This window comes from Engraulis encrasicolus, chromosome 13, assembly GCF_034702125.1.
Source record: "Engraulis encrasicolus isolate BLACKSEA-1 chromosome 13, IST_EnEncr_1.0, whole genome shotgun sequence".
In the NCBI taxonomy this organism is placed as follows: domain Eukaryota; kingdom Metazoa; phylum Chordata; class Actinopteri; order Clupeiformes; family Engraulidae; genus Engraulis; species Engraulis encrasicolus.
The window spans coordinates 275,785-300,297 of NC_085869.1; the positions used below are offsets into that span (position 1 = coordinate 275,785).

At 41.1% G+C, this 24,513-nt stretch overlaps 1 protein-coding gene across 1 annotated transcript; it reads left to right on the plus strand.

The window, feature by feature from the left end:
- The first annotated feature begins 506 nt into the window (after window positions 1-506).
- LOC134461448 (GTPase IMAP family member 4-like) lies at window positions 507-24,381 on the plus strand. The gene is made up of 2 exons (XM_063214378.1): window positions 507-802; window positions 23,687-24,381. Exons 1-2 carry the CDS (start codon window positions 601-603, stop codon window positions 24,379-24,381), a joined length of 897 nt encoding a protein of 298 aa, XP_063070448.1. The 5' UTR covers window positions 507-600.
- The last annotated feature ends 132 nt before the right edge of the window (window positions 24,382-24,513 follow it).

A 24,513-nucleotide genomic window follows, 5' to 3' on the forward strand; every position in this document is an offset into this window, starting at 1 on the left:
TGGTGTAGACACTTTTTAGCTTTCCATAATGTCAGATGGTCCCTTAGGTGCAGCCTTAGGTGCCACCTTCTTGGGGGCTGCACGTTTTCGAATGGAAAAGTCAGCCATTTTGACTTTACAGCCCTGCTCAGCTCAACACAGCACAACACAACACGGCACAGCACAGCCAGGTGTAGGTGGAAAACTGGTATCTATACACTGTTACTGTTACTGTCTGTGCGGATCCCCATGTTGGAAGGGAAAAGAAGATTGCCAGTATATCTGCCACCTTCCACACAAGTCAGTGTCACTTTATTTTAAAAGGGTAGTTCCAGCTGTAATCAGTAGATGTTGGAAATGTCATATCTCTCTCAGGTAGACAGCTGACCTTACAATATTAACAGCTGGAAAAAAGACTTTTAAGAGGTACAAGAAGAGACCTGAACTTCTGAGTCATGATTTCCAATAAGGTCACTTTAATGTCATCGCAAATAATACATTATTGAATATCTTCTCCCCAACACAGTTAGCCTTGCTCCCAAGGACTTGTGTGTGGCTGTGGATCGAGCAGAATCAGGTGACCAGTGGAAGGCAGATCTCAGCTGGAGCCTACAGCAGGGGATGGAACAGATTCCACACAAGTTCCTGATCTCCTACTGCAGTGAAGGGGGTGAACCCCAGACCATCTCTACAGAGTCCTGCAGCACAACTCTTACAGGCCTGCAGCCAGAAACGCAGTACACTGTTACTGTTACTGTCTGTGCGGATCCCTATAGTGGAACTGAGGAGAAGATTGCCAGTATATCTGCCACCTTCCACACAAGTCAGTGTCACTTCATTGCAGGAGGGCAATCCCAGCTGTAATAGTAGATGTTGGAAAAGGGTCATTCCACGACAAATCTCCGAATCATCCCGCACGACCATCTCAGATTTGGCAGAAAAAATTCAAGGAGGTCCACAAACGTCCCAATAGGAAAAGTGCAAAATTATAGCTCTCAATTCCTCATAGAAAAGATTTACACACGTCTATAACCTTTGATTTACTGAAATGTAGTTTCAGAAAAAGCTGAAAAAAAACTCTGTCAAAAGCCACTTTTACTTTTTTGCCGTATTATATTGAGTGTGTCGAAAATGCTCAAGTCAAATATCTTGTATCAAAAATGTCTGACTCAAATTGCTCAAGTCATTCACAGTGGCGGAACAATTGTACATAGGGCCTCATGGCAAATGCTGGTAGATAGGGCCCCCATGTAGCCTGCAAAAGATCAGAGCAGGGGCCCCACCTCAATAGAGCAGCAAGCTGAAGATGTCACACAGCTGTCTTTACAAGTCCATTCTTAAAAAATGAGGCAAAGCACCACCCCAGTTTTTGGATATGTTAAAAACAGACATTGAGTCTTTCTAAAACTGTAAATGTCATAGTGGTGAGTTCTGTCATTTCTTTTGTATAACATGGAGAATATGCCCCTAATATCAATTTTTCATACCTGACAAAAACATTTTTAATGAGAAAACTATGAGGAATTGAGAGCTATAATTTTGCACTTTTCCTATTGGGACGTTTGTGAACCTCCTTGATTTTTTTCTGCCAAATCTGAGATGGTCGTGCGGGATGATTCGGAGATTTGGCGTGGAATGACCCATACAGATATGCAACATTGGTTACTGTCCCTAGGGTAATGCCGGGTTAGGAGGGATTAGAACCTGCAACTCTCTGATCTTAAGTCCACCTCCCTAACCATTAGGCCAAGGCAGCCACATAATGCACCCAATCATGGCCTAGACGTAGAGAACACGTGTTATAACCGCACAGTAGTTAACTGTGATATGACGAAAAGTCTCTCTGGATTTCACAGTAACAAATTATGGCAGAATGTCACAGTAACTAATCCCTCCTAACCCGGCATTACCCTAGGGACAGTAACCAATGTTGCATATCTGTATGTCACTTTAGGTTGCTCCTGGCCATGATGGAGTGTAATTACTTATTGTCAGGCCTAATTAGAAGAAGGTCTATGATTGGAAATGTTGCTGGTTCTGCTTCCAATAAATGAAGTTGCAACCAATGTGCTACACAAACACTTTTTTAAGTTGGCACCTGCTAATGCCTTTGTCTTGGATGTGCACGCCAAAACTCCAGCATCCAATTTTAAATCAGAATATTGCCACCTAGTAAAATAAAATAGGGAATCTTGTGAAGTGCCATTGCACAATTGAAAGTCAAATGCTTGACATGATTGACATTGCCTACCATCAACCAGGAACAATGGTAGTGCCCAATCAATCTGTCAATTAGTACCTGCCCTCACTTGAGTATATATGACTGTTACAAGTTCATTGAATTACTTCCTGCAGCTGCCACATGCCTGATTACTCTGGTCACATGGTTAACTTTCACCTCTATATAAACTCAGACTGTCACAATGCTTGAGTTGCTTGCCTAAATGACTGGTTCGCTGGCTCTCTGTCCGGCTTGTTGGTTAGTGAGCTAACTGACCGACCAACTGACTGTTTGTTGGCCAGCTGGTTGGCTGGCTAACTGACTCTTTTGGTTGACTGTATGGCTGGTTTGTTAGCTGGCTAGCCATACAACTGACTTGTTTGTTGGTTAGTTGGCTGACTAACTGAGTGTTAGTTGGTTAGCCGGCTCTTTGGCTGGCTAGCTGACAACTGACTCTTTTGGTTGGCTGGTGGACTGGTTTGTTGGCTGACTAGCTATTTAGTTGGTAGTGAGTATTGTGGTAGCAGGTACCCTTTTTGGTGTGTTGCTTACTTGATTAAGAAATTTCAGGATTGTCTAATTATGCTCAACTAGAGTATTCTATGCACACTGGTTAATGTACTCTCATCCAGGAGATTGCAATTATTAAGTGGTAATAATATTGCACATACTGCAGAAACTTGAATTTCTCTGTGGTTATGGATAGTTTGGATGTTGGATAGTATGGATAGTTGGATAGTATGGATAGTTTTTGTCTATCAATACAAGAGAACAGTGTGATGGACTGGTTCCATGCCACAGTTGTCTCAGTCATGGTGGGGAATGGGAGGTGCCACAATAACATGGTAGCTACCTCTTTTGTGGTGATGAATGGAGGGGCGGATTCATGGTAGTGTGGGTAGGGTGACAGTAACTTACTGTGGTGTGGCCACAGTAAACTACTGTGAGAAGATCACAGTAAACTGTGAGGATGGCCACATGGAATTACTGGATACTAATTGCATTCATTTCACAGTAGTTTACTGTGACATCACTGGAATATTTTTTACTGTCCATATCAAACCTCTGTCTTTAAAACGGCGCTTACCACGGTCCTTCAAAGATGCCCACAAATTCAAAGGTGAGAATTTTTCAAGCAACTTTAAGCCCCCAGAGAACGGTGGTAAATGACAAGTGGATAAGTGAAAATCCACATATCACAAATACATGTTCCAAATGTTACCCCTTGAAATTTGTAAGGACCTACTTAAAGCAGTTTTTTGGATACAGCAATCTGAAAGTGGGCTCTCTGAGAACTCTGTTCCGAACGAGTCAGGGGGGTACCTGACAAAAACATTTTTAATGACAAAACTGTGAGGAATTGAGAGCTATAATTTTGCACTTTTCCTATTGGGACGTTTGTGAACCTCCTTGATTTTTTTCTTCCAGATATGAGATGGTCGTGCGGGATGATTCGGAGATTTGGCGTGGAATGACCCAAAAGGTTCCCCAGCCCCCCAGATTTTTAGATGCGTCCCAGCATCTCTATAAGAGGGTCTGTCTGTCCGTCCGTCCGTCTGAAACGCATTCCTTCAATTGTTCCTTCCTGTGGCCACAAGGCGGCAGAGTTGGCATTTTGGACCGGAGCGAATGCGTGCAAGCCAAAACGTAGGCCATATGATATGTAACCAAACCGGCAAGAGTGAGTGAGATAACTGAGGGGGGCATTCAATTTTCGGCATTGTTTTGCGTTTGGACAATGGGAGGGAACTTTATTTTGGTTCGTCAGAGACTCGCGGAAATGAACGATTTAGAAGTCGACAGGCAGTTTTTGACACAGATGTTTGTGCTCGGATAGAGGGGCGTTTGCATTGCATAACGCTCCACGACATGGAACCGTAATTAGTTGACAGGCGACCCGCAGCGCATACAGCTCTTCCTCTAAACGTGGACCTGTAACATTTGGTTAGCTTTTCTCCTTTTGTAACATTCACATTTTCCTCTCTGCTTGGATCGAGGGCGTTTGCGTTGCATAACGCTCCATGACATGGAACTGTAATTAGTTGACAGCCCACAGCGCCTCTAAAGGTGGACTTTTTTTTCCTTTCATAACATTCACATTTCCTCCGCTTTTTGTCCAGTCCACAAAATTGGGTTCATATGTCTGTGTGTAGCCTACGAGCCTCCCTTTTAATATTCCCAGCGAGTTTACTTCTGCCTTTTCAGTGAGTAGCCTAGTCAGTGTGCGCTGCGCTCTGAAACATCGTGCTAGACAGCTGGGCCATTTGACATAGTGGGTCATTCCACGCCAAATCTCCGAATCATCCCGCACGACCATCTCAGATTTGGCAGAAAAAAATCAAGAAGGTTCACAAACGTCCCAATAGGAAAAGTGAAAAATTATAGCTCTCAACTCCTCATAGTTTTGTCATTAAAAATGTTTTTGTCAGGTACCCCCCTGACTCGTTTGGAACAGACTTCTCAGAGAGCCCACTTTCAGAGTGTTGTATCTAAAAAACTACTTTAAGTAGGTCCTTATGAATTTCAAGGGGTAACATTTGGAACATGTACTTGTGAAATGTGGATTTTCACACATCCTCTTGTCATTTACCACCGTTTTCTGGGGGCTTAAAGTTGCTTGAAAAATTCTCACCTTTGAATTTATGGGCATCTTTAAAACTGCGCTTACCACAGTCCTTCAAAGAGAGAGGTTTGATATTGACAATGTACTGTATGTTCCCAACCATTCTGTGCATGTTGTGTTGAAAGACTGATCTTCTGCGATGAACAGTTTAGAAGATATGAAGTCTTTAATATGGAAAAACTGAAACTTGGTGTCATCTTTGACACGTTATTTTTTTAAAAAAATGTCACGACTCACCACAATATTATCAACAGTTTTGGAAAGATTAGATATCTGTTCTGAACAGTTCGTCAGCTTGCTACCAAAACCGCCTTAGTCCGATTTCGGTGTTTTCGGAAAAAAGGGAAAAACTAAATTTCTTACGGGGCGCTAAACACCAGTGGCGGTTTTAGGAAATGTGAGACCCTGGGCAAAGAGCAATTGTGAGTCCCCCCTAATCATTTTGGTCAAAAGAAGACTTTTGCAGAACTTTACTCCCCTACCACTTCTACATCATCCTGTCATCCTGTCTGTGCCATTGGTCCATTACAAACTATACCTGTCAAATATGTTAATTTATTTTATTTATTTATTTTGAGTGAAGCTGCTAGTCATGAAACACCTTCTACGGAAACCAAAACATTTAAAAATAAATTATTTGATGCAGCACAACAAGAACAATGCACTGCACATTATTTTGAGAGTTATACTATGATTTTCATTTGTATTCCAAACTTAAATCCTGGAAATGGTGAATGATTGAAATATTTTTTGTAGACCTTAAATTAGTCTAGCATGCTGGTCAATCTCATGGCTACCAACAGATTTTCACAGTTGTCTTTTACTTGCTAATTAGTTTCTAATGAGAAAATTATTTAGATTTTCATTCAAAGTAAAACACTTTTTGCCATTGTGCCAGAGCAATTGCCACAATGGTAATGCATCCATGGCTTATGCCAGGACAATTCTAGCTTGCAGTGGCATCCAATCTCCATGTTGAGGGTCCATCAGTCATGGTGGGGGATGAAGGGGTGGGGCACTGCTTTGGTCCTTGTACCTCCTCACAAACTGTCTCCTCCTTGTTTATCATCTTTGGTTAACTTCTGCTCTTCTCCATGCTCATAGAACTGCCCCACCCCCCAACCTTGACCATGACAGAGGTAACCTGGTCATAGAACTGTGCCCCGCCCACTTCAACACCATGACCGTGGCTTTCAGAACATGGTATAGAACCACTACTGGATTCTTTACACATTGAACTTCATCAACCCACTGTGTATACAATAATGTAATATATCGTCGGCTTGCTACCAAAACCGCCTAAGTCCGAATTTGGTCAAAATTAGATTTTTGCATAAACTTACTCCCCTACCACAGCTGCATCACCCTGCCTTTCTGCCAGGGTCATTGATCAATCACAACAGTCACCAGAGTCAAAAATCTGTATGTATAAAGTCACACACTGCCTATGAGAAAATTAATGACCAGGGACGTAGCTATAGGGAGGACAAGGAGGGCATTTGCCTGTAGGCCTAGGGCCCTCCTGAAGGTGGCAGGGGTAGGGGGCCCTATTATGATCTTGGCAGGTGGTACGGGGGCCCTATCTATTCATCCTGGGACCGTGTGCTCAATTGTTCTGTCAATGTGAATGACTTGGGTAACTTGACTTAAGAGTGTATTTACATCTGTTAAGAGTTCTCTCTCTCTCTCTCTCTCTCTCTCTCTCTCTCTCTCTCTCTCTCTCTCTCTCTCTCTCTCTCTCTCTCTCTCTCTCTCTCTCTCTCTCTCTCTCTCTCTCTCTCTCTCTCTCTCTCTCTCTCTTCAAAGACAATGGCCATGTTTCAAAACTTCATCCTTAGACATCTGTCTGAGATAATCTTGTTACCACACAATGGTTGTAGCCTTACATTAATTTATGATTGCAGCCTTACATGAATTGAGCAATTATTAATCATGTGCTTTATTTGATGTAATCACAGGTTTATAGAAGAATGCCACAGACTGCATCCTCTTATGGCAATTTGTTATTTCATACATTTATCTAATGTCTTATAATGTATGTTTTGATCAGCATTGGACTGATGTCATTAGTGCAATACATTACTGCATACACAATAGAATGATCAGCTCACAGATGTAAAGGATCCAGTAGTGGTTCTATACCATATTCTGAATGCCACGGTCATGGTGTTGAAGTGGGCGGGGCACAGTTCTATGACCAGGTTACCTCGGTCATGGGCAAGGTTGGGAGGGTGGGGCAGTTCTATGAGCATGGAGAAGAGCAGAAGTTAATCAAAGATGATAAACAAGGAGGAGACAGTTCGTGAGGAGGTACAAGGACCAAAAGAAGTGCCCCACCCCTTCATCCTCCTCCATGACTGATGGGACCTCAACATGGAGATTGGAGGCCACTGCATGGCTTACTCTGTGTGGCACTGCAATCTGGATCTGTCCTGATATGAGAAATGAATGTATTACCACTGTGGCAATTTCTCTAGCACAATGACAAAAAGAGTTTTACTTTCCATGATAATGTATATAATGATGACATTGAAAGCTAATGTGACTGAAAGTGCTAGGAAGTAAAAGAAGTCTGTGAAAATCTGTTGGTAGACATGAGATTTACCAGCATGCTAGATTGTTACAAGGTCTACAAAAATATTTCAATTATTCACCGTTTCCAGGATTAAAGTTTTTTTCCATTATTTTTAGTGATTACTACTTTTTGGGAGTGCACGCATCAAGCAATACACGGGTGTTAAGTGCAGGTGCAGACGCCGACCTTTGTTGGTCTTTTGTCATTCAGGATTAAAGTTTGGAATAAAAATTGAAAAGAATAGTATAACTATCAAAATAATGTGCAGTGCATTGTTCTTGTTATGCTGCATCAAATAATTCATTTTAAAGTGTATTGTTTTCCTTAGGAGCCATTTCATGTTTGACTTGCAGCTTTACTCAAAATAAATAAAGAAAATAAATAAACATCTCAGACAGGTACTGTTTGTAGTGGACCAATGACACAGACAGGATGACAGGATGATGCAGATGTGGTAGGGGAGTAAAGTTCTGCAAAAATCTCCTTTGACCAAATTTATTAGGGGGGACTCACAATTGCTCTTTGCCCAGGGTCTCAGATTTCCTAGAACCGCCACTGATGTTTGGCGCCCCCTTTGGCGACTAGTTTTTCCCTGTTTTCCGAAAATCCCAAAATCGGACTTAGGCGGTTTTGGTAGCAAGCCGACGATATTGGAGACCTCACTCCAGTATTGTTCAAAGTTTACTTTAAAAGACATTAGATAAAAGTATGAAATAACAGATAATAGAAGTAAAAACCTGTGATAAAATCAAATAAATTAATATTAATAATCTGTAATCATTTCCGACAGCTCAATTTTAAGGCTACAACCATTGTGTGGTAATACGATTATCTCACACAGTGATGTCTAAGGATGAAGTTTTGAAACATGGCCATTGTCTTTGAAGAGGGAAAAAAAACTCAACAGATGTAAATAAACTGCTTCTTGCATCAAAAATGGCTAAGTCAAGTTACCCAAGTCATTCACATTGGCAGCACAATTGTGCACAGGGCCCCAGGATGAATAGATAGGGCCCCCATACCACCTGCCAATATCATAATAGGGTCCCTACGCCTGCCACCTGCAGGAGGGCCCTAGCCTTACAGGCAAATGCCCTCCTTGTCCTCCCTATAGCTACGTCCCTGGTCATTCATTTTCTCATAGGCAGTGAGTGACTTTATACATACAGATTTTTGACTCTGGTGACTCTTGTGATTGATCAATGACCCTGGCGGAAAGGCAGGGTGATGCAGCTGTGGTAGGGGAGTAAGTTTATGCAAAAATCTCATTTTTACCAAATTCGGACTTAGGCGGTTTTGGTAGCAAGCCGACGATATCCAAAAACTGGGATGGTATTCTGCCTCATTTGGTCACAATGATTTTTTGAAAACCCACTGTTGTGTGATTTCCACTGCTCCTATGAAAACCTGATATTGGGGGGCAACTTTGCCATGCTATACCAAAACAATGACAGCAATCACCACAATGAACTGAACAGTTTTGGAAAGATATGATGTCTGTTTGTAACATATCCAAAAACTGGGATGGTGTTCTGCATCAATGTCTTGTAATGACTCTTGAAAAACCCTTTGCTGTAACATCAGCAGCTCCTGTGAAAATGCCAAAGTCACATGAATTACCAGGGGCGGAGCTATAGGGGGACAAGCAGGGCATTTATCCAGGGCCCTCCTGAATTTGTGGTAGGGGCCATAATCATGACCTTTGCAGACTTTTGTGTGCCAATCTATTTGGGCTGACACTGTGAATGACAGGCAGTTTGACTTGGGCATTTTTGATACAAGAAATGTGACTTGAGTATTTTTGAAGCACACAATAAGAAACAGTTGAGTGATTTATATACCATTATTATTTTTCTTTTTCTTTTGGCTTTTAGGTAACTATTTTTTTGGTAACTAAATGTTTGTGAATTAAAGGTTATGGCCATGTGTTTTAACCTCAATACTGTAGGAGTTAACATTTTGCTATTATACCGTAAAGCAAGTCTTGAATTGCAGTAGTGATAATTTAATTGAATCATCCTGATTGGTAAAGTAGCATTGTTAATACATAGTCTTGATACAGGATGTTTGCCAAGCTTAATTATGAGCATATGATTTTTTTTAACACATTTCTTTCATCTGATAAGATATTTTGATACTTTACTTGGATACTCTTCAAATTTCACATAATTTCTGTGACTTTGCTCTGTTAATAGAGGTGCATGTCAAGCATATCGTCAGCTTGCTACCAAAACCGCCTAAGTCCGAATTTGGTCAAAATGAGATTTTTACATAAACTTACTCCCCTACCACAGCTGCATCAGCCTGCCTTTCCGCCAGGGTCATAGATCAATCACAAAAGTCACAAGAGTAAAAAATCTGTATGCATAAAGTCACACACTGCCTATGAGAAAATGAATGACCAGGGACGTAGCTATAGGGAGGACAAGGAGGGCCTTTGCCTGTAGGCCTAGGGCCCTCCTGCAGGTGGCAGGGGTAGGGGCCCTATTATGATCTTGGCAGGTGGTATGGGGGCCCTATCTATTCATCCTGGGGCCCTGTGCACAATTGTTCTGCCAATGTGAATGACTTGGGTAACTTGACTTAGCCATTTTTGATGCAAGAAGCCGTTTATTTACATCTGTTGAGAGGTTGTTTTTTCTCTCTCTCTCTCTCTCTCTCTCTTCAAAGACAATGGCCATGTTTCAAAACTTCATCCTTAGATATCTGTCTGAGATAATCTTCTCAAACAATGGTTGTAGCCTTGAAACGAATTCGGCAATTTTTAATCATGTACTTTCTTTGATGTCATCACAGATTTATAGGTGACTGCCATAGACTGCCTCGTGTCCTTATGTAATTTTTCATAATGTAGTTTTGAACAGCATTGGGTTGATGTCACCAATGCAATGCATTTTAGCATACTCAATCGGATGACCAATTCCAAGGTGTAAACTATCCAGTAGTGTTTCTATATCATATTCTGAATGCCACGGTCATGGTGTTGAAGTGGGCGGGGCACAGTTCTATGACCAGGTTACCTCGGTCATGGACAAGGTTGGGAGGGTGGGGCAGTTCTATGAGCATGGAGAAGAGCAGAAGTTAAGCAAAGATGATAAACAAGGAGGAGACAGCTCGTGAGGAGGTACAAGGACCAAAGAAGTGCCCCACCCCTTCATCCTCCTCCATGACTGATGGGACCTCAACATGGAGATTGGGCGTCACTGCATGGCTTACTCTGTGTGGCAATGCAGTTGGGAGCTTCCCTGATATGAGCAATGTATGCATGACCATTGTGGCAATCACTCTGGCACAATGACAAAAAGAGTTATACTTTGGATGAGAATGCAAATAATGTTTCATTGCAAGCTAATATGACTGAAAGTGCTAGAAAGTAAAAGAAATCTGTGAAAATCTGTTGGCAGGGTCGACATGAGTTTTACCAGCATGCTAGATGTACATGTCTTAAGGCAAAAGAAACCCCTAAGTGTTTAAGTTAAACAGTTAGACATAATGAGCTTAATACATAGCATGCTAGATTGTTACAAGGTCTACAACAATATTTCAATCATTCACCATATCCAGGATTAAAGTATGGAATAAAAATTAAAAAGAATAGTATAACTATCAAAATAATGTGCAGTGAATTGTTATTGTTTTGCTGCTTAAAATAATTTATTTAATAATTAATTTTTAAGTTTTTAATAATTAAGTTTTCCTTAGGAGCCATTTCATGTTTGACTTGCAGCTTCACTCAAAATAAATAAAGTGGACCAATTACACAGACATGATGACAGGATGATGCAGATGTGGTAGGGGAGTAAAAAAGGGCAGTTCTGCGAAAATCTCCTTTGACCAAAATTATTAGGGGGGACTCACAATTGCTCTTTGCCCAGGGTCTCAGATTTCCTAGAACCGCCACTGATGTTTGGCGCCCCCTTTGGCGCCTAGTTTTTCCCTGTTTTCCGAAAACCCCAAAATCGGACTTAGGCGGTTTTGGTAGCAAGCCGACGATGTAGATCTTTGCCATGAACGAATACTATGCGCTAGGTTCCTCAGTCATGGTTAGGACTGGGGCGGGGCCAAGTTCTATGAACAGGTCACCTTTGTCATGGTTTTTTTTGGGGGGGTGGGACACTTTTATCATCATGGAGAAGAGAAAAAAACAGTGATGATACAAAAGGAGGAGACTGTTCGTAGGGAGGTAACCTGACTAAACAGCTGTCCTGCCCCTCCAATCACCATGACTGAGCTACCCTGAGCATGGTGCTAGACCACTGCAAGACTGACTGAATGCACTTCATGGATCAATTCTTTCTCAGGGCTGAGTATTGCAAGCATTAGCGATTGATGTGCTACATTAACCCTGATGAATTTGCACAAATGGGCATACATGTGTACATGGAGTGAAACACAAATCTAATGTAGAAAGAAAAATCACATGATGAAAAGTAATATCTCATACATTATCAGAAATAATCCACAGCAGACCTCAGAACTGCATCAAAGTTTGTAAATAAGTTATTAACCCTATTCAGACTGGGCTTTTTTGGCATTCCTGGGCCTGGGGGGGGGGGGCTTTTTTGACCCCCCTCTCATAACTCATGAACGGAATACAGTATGACTACGTAACTTGGGGGAGATGATCTACATATCGTCGGCTTGCTACCAAAACTGCCTAAGTCCGATTTTGGGGTTTTCGGAAAACAGGGAAAAACTAATCGCCAAAGGGGGCGCCAAACATCAGTGATGGCTCTAGGAAATCTGAGACCCTGGGCAAAGAGCAATTGTTAGTCCCCCCTAATAATTTTGGTCAAAGGAGATTTTTGCAGAACTTTACTCCCTACCACATCTGCATCATCCTGTCATCCTGTCTGTGTCATTGGTCCACTACAAACAGTACCTGTCTAAGATGTTAATTTATTTTCTTTATTTATTTTGAGTGAAGCTTCAAGTCAAACATGAAATGGTTCCTAATATAAGGAAAACAAAACACTTTAAAATAAATTATTTGATGCAGCACAACAAGAACAATGCACTGCACATTATTTTGATAGTTATGCTATTCTTTTAATTTTTATTCCAAACTTTAATCCAGAATGACAAAAGACCAACAAAGGTCTTAACACCAGTGTATTGCATGGTGCTGGCATTCCCAAAAAGTAGTAATTACTCAAAATAATGGAAAGGAACTTTAATCCTGGAAATGGTGAATAATTGAAATATTTTTGTAGACCTTGTAACAATCTAGCATGCTGGTAAATCTCATGTCCAACAGAGTTTCACAGATTTATTTTACTTTCTAACATTTTCAGTCATATTAGCTTTCAATGAAATCATTATTTACATTTTCATCCAAAGTAAAACTCTTTTTTGTCATTATGCCAGAGCAATTGCCACAGTGGTAATACATTCCTTTCTCATATCAGGACAGATCCAGTGACACACACATTAAGCCATGCAATGGCCTCCAATCTCCATGTTGAGGTCCCATCAGTCATGGAGGAGGATGAAGGGGTGGGGCACTTCTTTTGGTCCTTGTACCTCCTCACGAACTGTCTCCTCCTTGTGTATCATCTTTGATTAACTTCTGCTATTTTCCATGCTCATAGAACTGCCCCACCCTCTCAACCTTGCCCATGACCGAGGTAACCTGGTCATAGAACTGTGCCCCGCCCACTTCAACGCCATGACCGTGGCATTCAGAATATGGTATAGAACCACTACTGGATCCTTTACACATTGGAGTTGGTTATTCTACTATGTACGCAATAATGTATTGCGCTAGTGACATCAACCAAAAGCTGTTTGAAATCTGCATAATGAACTAATAGGTAAATGTACAAAATAACAGATTGTCATAAGAGAATATAGTCTATGGCAGTCTTTTGTACACCTGTGATAACATCAAATAAAGCACATGATTAATAATTGCTAATTTCGTTTTAAGGCTACAATCATAAATTAATGTAAGGCTACAACCATTGTGTGGTAACAAGATCATCTCAGACAGATGTCTAAGAATGAGAAGTTTTGAAACATGGCCATTGTCTTTGAAGAGGGAGAGAGAGAGAGAGAGAGAGAGAGAGAGAGAGAGAGAGAGAGAGAAGAGAGAGAGAGAGAGAGAGACACAGAGAGAACTCTTAACAGATGTAAATAAACTGTTTCTTGCATCAAAATGGCTAAGTAAAGTTACCCAAGTCATTCACATTGGCAGAACAATTGTGCACAGGGCCCCAGGATGAATAGATAGGGCCCCCATACCACATGCCAAGATCATAATAGGGCCCCTACCCCTGCCACCTGCAGGAGGGCCCTAGGTCTACAGGCAAAGGCCCTCCTTGTCTTCCCTATAGCTACGTCCCTGGTCATTCATTTTCTCATAGGCAGTGTGTGACTTTATGCATACAGATTTTTGACTCTGGTGACTTTTGTTATTGATCAATGACCCTGGCGGAAAGGCAGGGTGATGCAGCTGTGGTAGGGGAGTAAGTTCATGTAAAAATCTAATTTCGACCAAATTTGGACTTAGGCGGTTTTGGTAGCAAGCCGACGATATGGACATCTATGAATGACATTATTTTTGTGTCATTATTTGGTATTATGACGTCATTATGACATCATCTGATTATAATGCCCAAAATCTCGCCATAATGTATTTTCCATCAAATTTAGGTAATACGCTTACATTTTAATGATTATATGCTTCAGACCACTTTAATGCTCACAAAGTTGCCCGATGCTAATGGAAATACCAAAAAATATGAAAAAGGAACAATAATGAGACTTAGCACAGTGATTTTCGGTTAGACATACCTGTCAGAAAACCGTTGCCATGGCAACGCCAAAAATGATAAACAAAATCTTTTGGTACTAAACTGTAGCCAACGAAATTGTAGGAAAAGTCACCAAGTTTCGTAGTCATAGCTTAAGTCGTTAAAGGAGAAGTCCAGTTTTTAGCCTGCAAAGATCAGAGCAGGGGCCCCACTTCAATAGAGCAACAAGCTGCAGATGTCACACAGCCGTTTTTACAAGTCCATTCTTTAAAAAAAATGAGACAGAGCACCACAGAGCACCAACAGACATTGAGTCTTTATAAAACTGTAAATGTCATAGTGGTGAGTTCTGTCATTTCTTTTGTATAACATGGCGAAGATGCCACCAATACCAGTTTTTCATAGGAGCTCTGGAAGTCACACAACAGTGGGTTTTTGAAAAATCATTGTGACCAAATGAGGCAGAATACAATCACAGTTTTTCATATCTTTTAACCCTATCGCGCCGGATGCATCATATATGTCTCATCAAATTCAAAGCCCTCTCCACGCTGACACACAAAAAAATCGATCTGAAAAACATCCTGCGTGTCATTTCCAAACGTCCTGCAGTACACGGAAACCGCCACAAGAGAGCAGCGGTCGACAACAAGTTGACCACAGCTCGGCGAAAAACAGGAAAATGGGGTAGAAGCGGTTTCCCTGACCGACGCTGAGATTTCGTCAAATTGCATAAGGTTTGTGTACAAATTTCCGAAATATAACTCTACATCCTTTAATTTGAACACTTGCTTTGTGCAATTAAGCAAGGAAGAGTTTATATTTTTACACCGTGTTGCAGAGAGATCGTGCTAATACTGATGAGACATATAAGCACCATCTGGCGGTGGCAGGAAGTCAGCCATCAATGCATTTGCTCCATAGGGAAACTTACAAAGCATACCACGACGATCGTTTAACAAAACACACAAGTTGTTTTACTTCAAGACAAAGATATTGCCTTAAGAAACAGGTTTTACTTGCAATTTTGAAAATGCAATGCAAAATGTTGAAATTATGATCTCGTAAAAAATGCATTGAAGTGAATGGAGAAATGGTCCAATTGTAGTAATGGACCCATATATTCAAATTACACATCAAAAATGAATAATGATCTATATTACACTCATAAATAGGTTGTTGAGCATTCGATCAGCTATGTTTTTACATAGATTTTAAAAAAAAATTCCCAACCAGGCTGTGGGAAATGTAAAATATGGTCCTGCTAAAACAAGGATAGGCTTTAAAAAATGGCAGGATCTCACTAAATATTTTAAGATAATCCTCAAATTAAATTGTCTGACAACTTTTTTAAATTAAAAAAAAGTTGTAAATGCATTAAAAGTCATTTTTCAATGGTCCTGAAATTGGAATTTTCATTCATTAAAAGCCTGATGCATCATATATGATGCATTAAATATCTCAGCGACCTTAACAAAATTTTGATTTTTTTTTTTACATTTCTTATAAGGGACCAATATTGAAGCAAATTACAAAAAAATAGAATTTTCTCTCATTGCTTTCATGGTTCAGGTTTCACAGGGTTAAACTGTTCATCGCAGAAGATCAGTCTTTCAACACAACATGGACAGCAGGGGCGGAGTGGCCCACCTTTTCCCACCGGGAGAATTTTCCCCTTGGCGGCCCTCTTTTTAAAAAAAAAAAAAAAAACAACAACAACAAAAAAACAAAGCAACAACATGGTTTCCTAACCAAAAAGACAAAAGCCACGAAATCTGCAGTCGTACTACATGTGGACATTAGTGTTGTCAAAATATCAACCTGAAGTGGAGAATTGTAGCCTACACCTTGATGAAATGCACAGCCAGTGGTGTAGTCTACGTAAAACGCAGGTATACTCACCCATTTCAAAATTTCAGGGATTACAGTATACCCACTTAAAATTGATTGATCCATTATTTACAATAGCACAAATATATACAGTAGACTATACACACATCAAAAAATGCTCAAATATACAGTATACCCACTTCAAAAAGTAGACTACACCACTGGAGCCATCATCACAGTCCAAAGCATTCATAGGCCTACTAGGTTAGGCTACATCACGCTACTGTTCCATGCAAATGTGCACTCCACTGTCATTTTGACAGTTTGAAATTGAAATATCGTTTAAGGAAGACAGGATGAGCATGGGCACAAAGTTTTGAGTGTGGGGATTTTTAGAAGAGTAGGCTTACAAAATATAGTATAGTAGCCTATAGCTTACAAAAAGTCTGTCTACATTGTGCAATAAACCCACCATGCAGCAAATAAGCCAAACCTAATAGCTACTTCAAACCACAACCATAAGTCAACAAAATGTATGACCAAACGGTGTAGGCCTACCTTAAAACGCTGTCTTCGTCGCAGCAAATGTCTTTGTTTCTTGCAATCACTCTACTTTAATCCACAGCTTAGGCTACACACCCAGCACTGGTCACATCAGAATCTTGTGTGGTAATTATTTTGTTCCATTTCTTCAGACATAGGCTACATCCTAAATGTACCACATATAAATATATGTATGATAATAATATTATTTCGACTATAAGGAGATATACTGACGGTCTAAAAAATCAAAACAAAACCCATTGCTTCTGTTAGGCGCAGTTCTCTTCCTTACCACTTGGTGGAGTCTGTTCGTAACCCAAGTCAGTAACCACAGAGCAAGTGAATGGACTGGAAAGACTGTAAACTGTAACAGTCGTGTGGAAATCGGAAAATAAATCATAATTTATTAACATTTCCATCCTTTGGTAACCAATATACATATCACAGGTTCTTCAAATACTGAAAACAAAACTGTGTTACTAAGATCTTGTAAACTTCCGCGATCTACGGTGTATGAAAATTATCAGTAGAGAAGGGGTGTGGCCAATTTACTGTTTGACACCGTCAGTGAGGTATTGCCGTCTGATATGCGGTATAAACATTGGCTAGTCAGCCGCACTAAAATACAGGAAAGTGGAAAGTGGGAAGTCAGTGCTAATAAGTATAATGTCGAAACGTAAGAGCCGGTTAAGAATGCAGTGTGGCCGCATTTCACGGCCGCGGCCCACCAGGACAAGTCCTCGATCTCCCGACGGCCACTCCGCGCCTGATGCACAGAATGATTGGGAACATACATTGTCCATATCAAACCTCTGTCTTTAAAACTGTGCTTACCACAGTCCTTCAAAGATGCCCACAAATTCAAAGGTGAGAATTTTTCAAGCAACTTTAAGCCCCCAGAAAACGGTGGTAAATGACAAGAGGATGTGTGAAAATCCACAATCCACAAATACATGTTCCAAATGTTACCCTTTGAAATTTGTAAGGACCTACTTAAAGTGATACTGTCCCATTTTTGGAAATAAGCTTATTTTACAACTCCCCTTCAGTTAAATAATAGGGTATTACCATTATCCTGTACTTTCAACCGTTCTCTGGTTATGGCAGTGTAAATTTTACCTCCAAGCTAGCAGTAAACATTGAGGGAACCAGACAAAGCAGTGACGCTGTCAAATTCACACAGTGCCTGTGAAATGCAGGCTATTCATCTATCAAAGTCAACAATCTTTGTCAACAAAATCATGTCCCCGACTTCACCCATCTTCAACTGCAGTTACCAAATGCGACATTACAATCCACCATGTATCATTTGTAGGTTCTGCATATAATGTTTAATATTGTAGGCTATAGCCTACCACTAATATGGAAGCACGGTTGGTGAGTGAGTGGTTAGAATGTCGGAATTTCAAACACGTTTGCCGTTTCCTTATCGGAGGCGTGAGTTCAATCCCCGGTGAATAGCCTATAATAACCACCCATCACATCTTTTTTCCAGAACGGCAAGCGAAGTCATTCTCACGCTCATGGGCAACGCAACACTTTCAACAGGTCATGGCCAGGCAGATTGCAGTTAAATGCTGCTTGAAATGATAACTGAAATTACGCTTGAGAATTAATAAAACATATCAGAATGTTTCTTTAATTTTCGAGTCTGCACGCGTCTTTACGCGCAACGTAAGCGGGTGGATCTGCCATTATTGCCGTTGTAGGGGGCCTATATAAAGACCCGCAGGAAGGGACCTATGGAAGGGGCCGTTAATGTCTGTAAACATGGCACATTCAAAGTCCTTCAACGTCGGAAAAGACCTGTTAACACAATCATATCCCCAAAATCCACCCCATTAAATGCAATAACCAAATGTCGGTCTACACATCACCATCAATGAAGAGCAATGGGCGGTGAATGGTAAGCGCGAAGGCATTTTCAGTGTGACAAGATTTCGATTCCCTCAGTAAGATAGGCCTACATTAAACGCAGGTGCCTATTCCTCTGTGCAACTGTTTATCCAACCTCTGTGTGTGTGCGTAAAGTGGCCGATCCACGCGTGCTGTTGGGCGCGCTTGTGGAGCTCTGGCATCCGAGAGTCTTTGCCTCGCAGCCACGCACGCAGTCACATTAAAGCCAAGTCAAATTTCTTTTCACCTGTATTTTACAAAAACACAAAACGATGGCCCAATTCACACAGATAGAGAAAGAATGACACGATGCGCTGTGTTGTTTTCTGATCCCCCTGACTGCACTGCACTTCATGGGCCATGGCGCTATTTGGAGTGTGCTCACTGCTGAAACAACATTTGCTTTAACAGTAGCCTATTGGTCGGCTACTTGTGACAGACTTGTATTACAATAGTAGAATTGAAATGAAAAGAAGAATATGAATACTATAAGACCTAGTAGGCCTAACGAGTGCCTTTCCGAGTGCCTTCCCATTACGCACTATTTCAACATACTAGGGCAGTTGCATAATGTCCATTTTTTGAACTTGTTGTAGCCTACGATGTAGTTTGCAGTTCTTGTGGACTAAGGCAGTGTTTCCCAACCAGGGGTACGTGTACCACTAGGGGTACGCGAGCACACATCAGGGGGTACGCAGAAAGATGTAATAATATCAAATATATTGATTGTAGTCACATTGGGATAGAGGAATAGAGCATGAGTGAGGGTGAGGGGGTACTCATCATATGACAAAATGGCTTAGGGGGTACGCAGGACAAAAAAGGTTGGGAAACACTGGACTAAGCANAGCCTACAATGCAAGGAATAGGCATACAAGAAGGATCACCGCACACTGGTGCCTTTTTAAAATAATAGTGAACAGCGCATTTCGCAATGGCAACTTATTCTCTACATGTATTTCCATGTAGCCTATGCTTGTTGGAGTTTAATCAAAATGTGCTATTGGCTTTGTTATGTGTGGAGATATGTGAGCAATTAAATAATCTGCATTCATGCGAGATGCTGCTTTTGGTGTGGGTTCAAATCCCGATGGTAATCAAACGGTTCTTTTTTTGGCGCAGCTTTGATTGATCGGAGCTCGTGAAGCACGATAGTGGAACATATAATTTCCTAGGCCTACTATATTTGGACAATATTTGTATCCCCTATTTGAATATTGTGTTGGTGGGGTTTTTTCCAGCCCTGTTCGTCACATGACTAGACATTTGGTGTAGTATGGGTCGGAGGCTTGTGCACTTGGTGGCAGTAATCGATCGATGTTGCTTGAACTCTGCCTGAACCCGCCCCAAACCACGAGCAAGAGTGACGTGCTTCCCAAAACAAAGGTGAACTAGCTAACCATGCTAGTCGTTCAAATTCCGACAGTAGTACTAACGAACAGCCCCTACTTCGTTTTGCGGGAACACCTGCGTCGTTCGCACCAACATCGGACGAACGACTAACTACATTACATGTAAACATTGGTACTTTGTAAGTCCGAACGAAGTGTTCCAGAAACAGTTTTGTCGCAGCTGGGTCGTTAGTTGCTACATTAGTTAGCAACGAAGGTTTCGAGAACGGTAGCCCTGAGCATAAGCAATGATGACTGTCCACCCGATTAAATCATATACGTCTACATATTAGTTACAGTATTCCCTCCAGATTTAATCATGTACACAATCTATTTTATGTATTTATTCCATTTCATTCATTTAACTTAACTTGGTTGGGTTGATCTAAGGTTTGGCTGTGCACACAACATCACACAAAAGATGTGTTGAGTGAAAGAAATAACTTGAGAACTTGTTACACCTTTGCCGGTAACAAGCAGGCCCCTCACAACCAATCTGTCCATCAGCGCCTGGCCAAACCTAATTACTTAGGGCTGGTATATCATGACTCAATTGCTTGCACCTGAAAAACTCCTAATCAATCTGGTCACATGGTACTCTTGAGCCTGTATATAAACCTGGACTGTCACAGTGCTTTAAATATTTGCCTGCCTACCTGCCTGCTGGCTGGTCAGCATGGCACAGCATAGCGCTTGTTTACCTGCTTTTCAAGCAAGCTAAAGGCGCTTTTGACTTATGGCATTTGTTAGCTACATCTTGTGCCTTGCTTTGTGAGCTAGTCAGTAACAGCACATGTTACATTGTTTGCTCCATTGTGACCTTGATGTTGGCAAGCAAGCTTAAGGCGCTTTTGGCTTATGGTATTTGTTAGCTACATCTAGTGATGGGCAAATGAGGCTTCCTGAACCAATGAGGCTTTCAGGCAAAAAGGTTCGAAGCATTCGAAGCATTTTTCGAAGCCTCATTTCTCACTGGTGCCATCTGGTGTGCAATGAAATGATTTCATAAAAAAAAAAAATTCTTGTGTCTTATTTGTATTCGTTCCGTTTCAATAAATGTGATGGGGTGTGTGTATGGAATTAATGACTCGTGATTGTGGAACACTCAAATCAAGTTTAACGCTGACCCATGTGTTATCGTGGAAGTGAGAGAGAGCATCATTTTGTGGAGGTCGGCGCGCGACCGGGAGTGGGCCATAAACGCAACAGCAGCCAATTAAACCGGAAAGAAATATAATGAATAGAGTCACATTATAGGCCTATGAATGAAATGTAGGCCTAATTCAAGAGATTCTAACAAATATCAGTTATCCACTAGGCCTATTCGAACTCACAATGATAAAGGTAGCATTCTGCCGCCTTCACCACTAGGCCAGGCTCACAGATAATTTCATTGTTTATTTAGTCAGATTTGACAGAAGGCTACCCTGCGAAATTAAAAATTTTAATTGATCATCACACTGCTACCACGAGGATTTGAACCAATGATCATGAGAATTCAGGTCAGACAGTTTAACCACTGCGCCAGCCATGTGACTTTTTACATGGCAGAGCTGAGTTTTGTTCATGACACAACTTGTAAAGCCCATTAAAACCCGCACAAAAACCATTAAAATAGGCTAAATAAAATATGTCTGCACTCTTATTTAGCTATAAAGTTGAGTAGGACTAGCCTACTTATAATTGCTGACAGAACTGCTGTCTCGTTTATGGTAGCTTAACTCAAGGTAGGCCTAGAACTAAAACAATTTTCCACCACGTCTTCGGGAGCGTCTCACTTTGAAAATCTACATCAAAAGGGAATTGCATATCATATTTGGACATTTGGGTCAATCTACGGCATGAGCTGAATTTATTGTATAGTGGAACCAAATCAAAGTCACTACATATCCAGTCTCAACATTCACACAACAAACGCAATCTGAAAACTTGACAAGTGCTCCGAGGCGCAGAAAGCTTGTTTGGGTAGCGGCGCGCAATGACACGTCCACGCGCTTCGCAAAATGTGAAGCCTCATCTGGCATTGTCACGTGGTATTTCTTGACGTCAAACGCCTCGAAGCGAGGCTTCAGATTTTGCGCCCACTTTTGCTCGAAGCACGCTTCGAAGCCTCGCTTCAAATTTCCCATCACTAGCCTACATCTTTTGCCTTGCTTTGTGAGCTAGTCAGTAACAGCACATGTTACATTGTTTGCTCCACTGTGCACTTGATGTAGATGGTATGGTTATATTTTAAACTTCATTAAGGAAAACATTTGGTATTAATCCCTACTAGATTGTGTTCATACCTGCTCAGCTGATATTTCTCTCACATTGTGCTGCAGTGCAGCATAGACTGACATATAAATTATAGACATTTTACATATTTTCAGCAACTTTGAAACATTGTCTTAAGAGAGCAGTGTGGCAAACTGATGCCAGGCGCAGGGTGTTTCAGTCATGGTGGAGGATGGGAGGTGCTTAATTACCATGATCAGGGTACCTCAACTATGGTGAGAGATAGTGGGGCAGGACCAAAACACATTTACAATAATAAACAAGGTTGGAGGAAACAAGGACTTATAACTAAAAATTGTTAGTAGGGTGCTCCCCGAAACTGCTTTACTCTTTATAGTGTAAGCTTAACACTATAAATCTAACACCAGTGTTTAACACTGATCTGGAGCAGGACCAAATAGACACTAGAACAGTGTTAATTTTAACTCTTTAAGTGTTATTTTAACACTACACAATTTACTGTGTGGTTGAAAGTATAGGAGAACGGTAAAACCCTATTATTTAACTCTGTAAAATAAGCTTATTTCCAAAAATAGGACAGTATCACTTTAAAGCAGTTTTTTGGATACGGCAGTCTGAAAGTGGGCTCTCTGAGAAGTCTGTTCCAAATGTGTCAGGGGGGTACCTGACATAAACATTTTTAATGACAAAACTATGAGGAGTTGAGAGCTATAATTTTGCACTTTTCCTATTGGGACGTTTGTGAACCTCCTTGATTTTTTTCTGCCAAATCTGAGATGGTCGTGCGGGATGATTCGGAGATTTGGCGTGGAATGACCCTAGTGTGTCGTAGGCTACGGAGGGAGGTTCTTTCGTTGGCGGGCTCGTACCCCACAGGTGCTTTCCGTTGCGCTCAGAGAGAGCACGGGAGAGAACGCGTCTTTCGTAATTGCTTTGCAGTCGTGTGAATTTGGTTAACTCTGGCACGGAAGCTCACTTTGTGCCTTGACGGTGAAGCTGGTATTGAAAAATAAGCGCATAATTCACCTAAAGGGTGAACCCATAAGCGCATGATTCATCCAAACGGTTTTATTTATTTATTATTTGTCGATGTTTACATTCTTTCCCACATGCACATGATGCTGAAATGGCGTGATACTAAAGGCTGATACTAATAAATGTCTAGTAATTTGTAATGTAGCCTACTTGATCTATGTGACATTTGAAATCATATGGTTCATTTCCAAATCCAACAATGGTAAGCTTATTATAGCCTAAACTGCAAAAAAATAAAGCCATGTCTCGCCATTTTGCTGCCTGCCACATTATTTGCAGTTTCCATGGGCAATATGACCAATAAACAAAAAGTACATCCTCAGGGGGGCGTTGACAGGTTTGGAGGAGGCCAGGGAGGCGTTTGGGGGGGGAATGGCATAGTTGGAACTGGCATAGAGGGACGCATCTGTTGTCCACCTGTCGGCCTTGTTCTAACAAAAACTAATATGCCTAATAGATCAAATCCAAAACGTCATATCTCTCTTAGGTTGACAATGGACTTTACTTATCATATTGTAGGGAAATTATTTTAACATAGGGTACTGGAATTACGGTATAGGAAATGTTAAATTATGTCAACAATGTTCTTTATGTTTCCAGGTGAACTGAGGATTGTGCTGCTTGGGAAAGCTGGTGATGGGAAAAGCAGCACTGGGAACACCATCCTGGGAGAAGACGTCTTCAAAGTGCTGAGTTCCCCAAACTCTGTTACAAACAAGTGTGAAGCATGCAGCAGAACTGTCAACGGGCGAAAGATCATTGTGGTTGACACTCCAGGATTTCTTGATGCAACTGTGGAAGATGAAGAGGAACAAGAAATAAAAACTGAGATAAGAAAATGCCTGTCATTAAGTTCCCCAGGACCCCATGCCTTTATCATTGTGTTAAAAACTGGAAGATTATCGCAAGGGAACATAGAAGTTATACAGAAAACTTTGGAATCATTTAAGTCAAATGTTTTGGAGCATAGTTTGATTGTCTTTACATTTGGGGAACAACTGAAGGTGAATGACCTGACCATTAGGCAGTTTGTTGAAGCCAGACCAAGTCAATCCAGGCTAAGTCAGAAAAAAAAAGAGCCGAGAAAATCTCCACTGAATGATATCGTAGATAAATGTGATGGTCGCTACTATGTAGTAGACAATCATTGCTGGCAAGAGGAGCAGGAGGGTGAATACAGCAACAGGAGGCAGATAGAGAAGCTGTTTAACACTATACTTGAGATGGTACAGAGTAATGAAAGAGGATATTACACTGAGGATCAGGCTGCAGGGGCAATGGGCTCACCGGTCTGACTAAAAATGTTAGTAATATTACACCAAATGGAACTGTTGGTTCTGGGAAGGTTGAATTGTTACCTTCTTTAGCACAGAAACATATCTGCAGGGGTTGCTAATATAATCAACAATGAAATGAAATGATTTTTT